At 43.7% G+C, this 6,000-nt stretch overlaps 1 protein-coding gene across 1 annotated transcript in view; it reads right to left on the reverse strand.

Annotated features, from left to right (window-relative positions):
• LOC105209043 (netrin-B) overlaps positions 1-5,767 on the reverse strand; it is a 208,098-nt gene extending 202,331 nt beyond the window's left edge. The window contains exon 1 of the mRNA XM_011179196.3: positions 2,064-5,767. Within this exon, the coding sequence (XP_011177498.1) occupies positions 2,064-3,726 (1,663 nt within the window). The 5' untranslated portion in view covers positions 3,727-5,767. The remainder of the gene's footprint in view (positions 1-2,063) is intronic.
• Between the last annotated feature and the right edge of the window lie 233 nt (positions 5,768-6,000).

Raw genomic sequence — 6,000 nt, forward strand, 5'->3', positions numbered from 1 at the left:
TTTTTTTTAAGTATCCTTCAAATGTTGTAATGTAATAATAAGTAAAATAAACCTACAGCAATAATTTTTTCTAAAAAAGTTCATGAAAAAAGGTCTTTTTTCGACGAAACAAACCTTACCCCCCATTCCATTAAAGGGCAGATATTATATATTTATCTAAAACTTAATTTCTACTAATAGTATTTTGAAATACTCACATTGGCATTTTTGAATCGGGCAATATTTGAAAATGGTGGAAAATAATTTGTTTAATTTTTTTATACTTTCAAATTAGTATATCAATTAAAAAACGAGATCAATTTAATTTCATGGCGCTACCATTTACTTAAGTTATTTATTAAAATGGACGTGAATATTTCCGAATATATTTTCAGACCATTGAGCTTACGAAATCATCTTGAAATAAGGAAACAAAAGATGGCATTGGGCACAAAATTATGTGCAACATAGAGTATAAACACACCATGAAACAAAAGCTCCATATCGAGGCATATAAAAATACATATATATATATATATAAAAATATAAAAACATTTAATTCGAAAATGAATATATAACTTTTGAATTACAAAATTTATTTTATGTTTATAAAAAGGAGTACTATCTAAAATTAATATTTTATTGATGCCTGAAGGCAATTTCGTAATTTTTTTTTTAAATATTTGGAGACTAAAACTTTTTAAATATTCTTGTGTAAGCACCATTTTAAAATTGCTACTCTTTGATATTGCGAAATTTAAATAAAACAAAAATGAAAAAAAAACTGTCCCACACAGCTCACAAAAGTGACTACTCTTCACTATATGTAGGGAAGTGCATGGCATGTGCAAACTAACCAAAAATTAACATTTAATCTGCCAAAATTCACATTAATCTGCTGAGTCAACAAGTTGATTTACATTTCCAATGTTAATCCCAAATAAGCGCACAAAAGTGCTTTTAAAATTTCATTCATACATGCAATGACACACACACACATACATACGGACAGACATAAATACATATAAACATATGTACATGTGTAAATAGCTGCATGTACTGATAAGAAAAACAAGCTGATGTCGTTGTACCAGCACGAACAAAAACAACAGAAGAGACAGTAAATGAAAGCAACAACAAAAGCAAAAACTTAAAATATATACAGACATGAAATGGGCACAACCACACGGGGTACAGGCAAGCAAGCAACAAGCTGTGAACACACCATAAGCACCGACCAGCCTTTTGCCGGCGAGTGTCATCAGCAGGTCTCCCACTGCTTTTCGGGTGACAAGTTCCAAGCAATAAACTGCTACCTACACAAGCGCCGGCTACTTTTGCAGAGCTTTGTATGAACACAGCGAAACAACTTGCAACATGAATTGACTGTGTGTGCTTCAGAGAGTATGTGCGACTGTGAATTCCCGAAACCTGCTAATCAGTTTTTCGCCCATTTGTATCGACAGAGCCATTAACTGCGACCCACAAAACTAACTAAAACTCCATCAGCGTCAATCTGCCAGCCACAAATGGCCGAAAAGCGAGGAGACAACACATCGAACATTTTCACATCATAAATTTCGGAGGCATACACAACTAACTTCACGTTCATAACCGTTAAGGCACAACTCAACACTGTTGCCTGCATCTATCTAGAGTTAGAATCCAGCATATATGCCTGTAAATCACCAACAATGTGCCACACCCGCCCCGCTGTGACATGATTTAGCAGCGCGCCTTGCTTTGACTCTGGAACAAACCATAGAGGACTCATAGCCAATCTGCCGCCGTCGCCGAACGTTTTTGCCATTCATGCCTAACAAACTCTCAACTGAATTCAATTAAACCACATACCGACACACTATAGAAAGCCACTTGAACCCGACTTAACTGTGCAGCATACAAGCACTACGAGACACACACACATCCCAGAGCTGCTACTTGTGAGCTCATTCATCTAACTATCGGCATGCCGTGGTCGTGCTATCGAAGAATATATTCATGGACATGCTTGCGCCGCACGGCATGGGTGTACAACAAAAAAGTAAAGAAGTAGCATACAAAAAAAGACAGATTCCACTTACTTTTGCATTCATTGGCGTCGGTGTCCGTTGCACGTCCCCATGGACGATCGAAGTAGAATGGCTTACAACGTTCACATTCCGGTCCGGCTGTGTTGTGCTTGCAAGCGCACGTCATTGTCAACTTGACATTCACATTCACATTGTTGTTGGCATTGTTATTGTTATTGGCGTGCGCAACACCAGTGCCATCGAAGTCATCGCCAGCATTATACATACGTGGTAGCGCTTCATTGGGTCCCACTGTGGCTACACACTCGGAGGCATGTCCATTGCACTTGCAGCGCCCACCAACGGCAAAATCCGAAACGGCATAATGCTGTGAAATGGACAGCAGATCCTTGGTGGTGGTAGGCTTAGATGCTACCACTTTGCCATCCGCGCCAACCGCATGTTTGTCCAATGTTGCGGTGTCCGCTTTTGTGGTGCTCGCGACCGCTGCGGCAGCCGCTGCAGCAAGCGCAGTTTTAGCTTGGTAATGTTTCTCATAGGCGGTTAACTTTGGTTTGTTGCTGTAACGCTTGACCTCTGGCACAATGCTGATGCCGCCATCGTTTGGATAGTCTAAATCTAAATTATCATCGTCCAACTCCAAATGCTTCTTTGGTTCGGCAGCATATTCTTCATCTTCATATGTGCTATCGTTGCCTTGTAGATTGTAGTCATATTCTTCATCTTCGTCGTCTTCATCCTCCTGACTGCTACCCATCTCATCGCTAAAACTATTCGCATCTGGTTTGGCGGCATCCTTTGCTTGCGCCGCCGCCAGCTCACGTGGCAGCTCGAGTCGATGGAAGACGACACGTATATCGGTGGCGGTAACCCAATCTTGCAGCACCAGCGATGCATCCAAGTCATTGGCCGAGGGACGACCTTCGAGCGTGTTGAATGCGAACCGGTTGGTGCTACCATCACGATGTGAATCTATACAACGTGCCTCCTGCTCATTGAACTTACTGATTTTAGCGCGATCCGGTCGTCCATAGAACTTTAAACATTGCGAACTGTAGAACTGAAAGGGTTGCCAAGTCTGACCAAAATCAGAGCTCTTATATATTGCCAACGAGTCGGGACGTGGCGATTTCGGACAGAACGACAGCGTAACATAGGTCAATTCATATTTCTTGCCCAGCGACAGTGTGAGCGTAACATTATCTGGTGGCGCAATGTCGACATCGGCCGGCACTGGTACGCTCGCCGAACGCCAACAAGTCACATTGTTGGGATTATTCAAATCAGTTAAGGCGCTAGCGGGAAAACGCGTTTCGGCACGGCTATTGTCGCACACGTTACACTCGCTCAGCGTGCCATCGCGATTGATTTCGCAGAAGTGCTCCGGTCTACTCGCACCGCAAACGCTGGACGCCTGCACCGGGTTACCGTAGGCTGCATTCACGAAACTCGGCAGACACTTGCGTGGCTTGTCCTCGAAGTAGCAAGGGTCGCTGTCGGCATGTGAGGAATCAGCAGAGGAGGAGGCGGCTGCCACACTGTAGATGGGTTGCAGCACATAGCTGAGCATACAAATGCAGATGCAGATGACAGCTGGCATGTTGTGACGCAAGACGCTAAAACGTCTATGGCATACTTTAGTGTTGTCTTTGTTGATGTTGTTGTTTTTATGGTTTGCGGGCTTCGACGTCGTCATATTTACGCGCGTACACATTACTCAATGTTTTCTAGTTATAATTTTTAGCAATTTAGCTGCTTAGTGGCGTTGCATGCAAACGCAAGTTGTTGTTGTGCGCGTCTCACGTATTCAAGTCACACGCGACCGATTAACACTTGCAATACTTCCTATTAGCAATATTCTGCGTTGCTGTGTTGGTTTTCTTATTTAGCTTCAACACTCGTCTAAAAGTGCGCGTACACTCTTCAACCACAGCACGTGCTGCATGCAACTACGGACGTACACGACTCAACCGACCGTTCGACCGATCCTCCGGCTAATTTGTATTCTAGTAGAATTTTTAATTTTTAATTAAATGACAACACGTTGGCACGTTAATTGCCCATTGGGGCTTTGCGGCGTGCGGAACGGGCGACTACCGCAGAGTTATTCTGTGCAAAAAGAAGAATTCGTGACACGAACAAAGCACAAACGCTGGAATGCACTACAAGCCGTTGCACTTAACACCGTGTTGCACTTAATGCGCGCTGGCAAGAATCGCAAAGAATCACACACAAAGAATGTCTAGTCCAAGAGCTCTAGCGCGCTTTCATTAGCAACTCTGTATTGGCGACTGAATTTGCAGGCCACAACAAAAAATTTTCACGTATATAAACGCGCGCCTTAACCAATTTGCATAGACGTGTCTACTGGTGGAGGCCTCCAAGTACTGCAAGGTGGCAAGCTCAATACGTTTCTGCCATCAACGAACGTGTCGTATTTGCCCTCCTTCTTTTCTGTTGCGCCGTGAAATATCACTTTTGTGATTGACTTTGCACACCGCTGTTGCTTATCAGTCGTAGCCCACGCGCGCGTTGTTTGGTGATTAATTTTTCGAGACACGCCACACGAGACACTCTTCCTTTCGCGCACTTAAAGTGTGTGCATAAGTCTTTATAAATTATATGCTGCCGAGACAACACATACACTCAACTCGAAAAAAACTACATTCGTCACGACGCTAGCTGGTGTCTCGGCGTCACACTGTCTACCGGCTCCGGTCTAGTCTCGCGGCGACCAGACGTTGACGACGACGACGACGCTGAATACCAAATAAAATAGCCGCACACGAACACGCGCAACAGCTGTCCGTTATGTGGCGAATGTACAAAAAAGAAGACGAAAAAATCACTGACAGGTCAGTCAGCCTACTTGGGCGCATAAGCGCATGCAAGCTTGCTTAGCACGCACAACAATAACAAATTTTATTGAAAAAAAAATATTATAGTTTTCTACACACTTAACACTTGGCCGTTGGTAGCGACTTTGATTTTGATTTTGTCTATCTACCCGCACTGGGGTCGTTGGATTGGAGCTGCCGTGTCAGTGGTCCAACACGGTCAGCTGCTGACGTTCTTCTGACGTTGCGAACGTGCAAGCGTTTGCTAATTATCTGCACGCATGGACCAGTTTTCTAGTAGTAGCCAACTATTTTTCGGCTTAATACAAGCAATCGGCTGCCGAATCACTTTACACGACACGCCACCACTATTTAACTATCACGCGAGTTGTTATGCTTGTCGCTTGTGTGTACTCGTATAGCTGTATAGCATTAATATATTTCAAAATTCACCACACTTCCTACTTTTTTTTCGCAACACAAGTGCATGAAACACTCGCATACTCTCACCACCTCTGCATGCCACAGTGGGTGGTTGTTGCTTTGATTATTCTTTATAGCGCACGCAATTCACTTTACACTACATTTTACTTCCGATTCCGGCGCTCGCTTCAACGCGTCGTCTATTACTCGTTTCGTTTCGTTGCACTTCCTTCAGCAATAATACACCACGAATTTGCGCTTCGTTTTACCGGCAACGTAAAATCACATTCACCATTGCACATACACTCTCAAACGCCAAACGAACACGACCACGAACCGTTATGACTTCACGGTGACTTTACTTTTCGTTCTGTACGTGACGAGAGCTGATTTTGTACTGAGCCACGCGAATGTTTTGTTTGCTTTCCAACAGTTGAACGATTCGGGTTGGTGTGCGCTCAGCGGCTCTGCCGAAAATAACGAAATGCAAGCGGCGAGCACAGCGAAGGTGTGCAATGTGCTGATTACGGTGGTTGTTGGCTGCTGCTGCCGCTGCTGCTCTCGCTTGACTTACTTAATGCTGGTGGTGTTGTAAATTTGGCTAATTTATTTTCGTCTGCCTACTGTGTGTGTCGCAGAGAGTCGTTTTTTGAATGTTGCTGGCACTCAGTGGTGTTTCCGCTCAGCAACATTTGCATCGTCAACTCAACGACAGTTCGGTTTTCATT

Source organism: Zeugodacus cucurbitae, chromosome 5 (genome assembly GCF_028554725.1).
Source record: "Zeugodacus cucurbitae isolate PBARC_wt_2022May chromosome 5, idZeuCucr1.2, whole genome shotgun sequence".
Lineage (NCBI taxonomy): Eukaryota > Metazoa > Arthropoda > Insecta > Diptera > Tephritidae > Zeugodacus > Zeugodacus cucurbitae.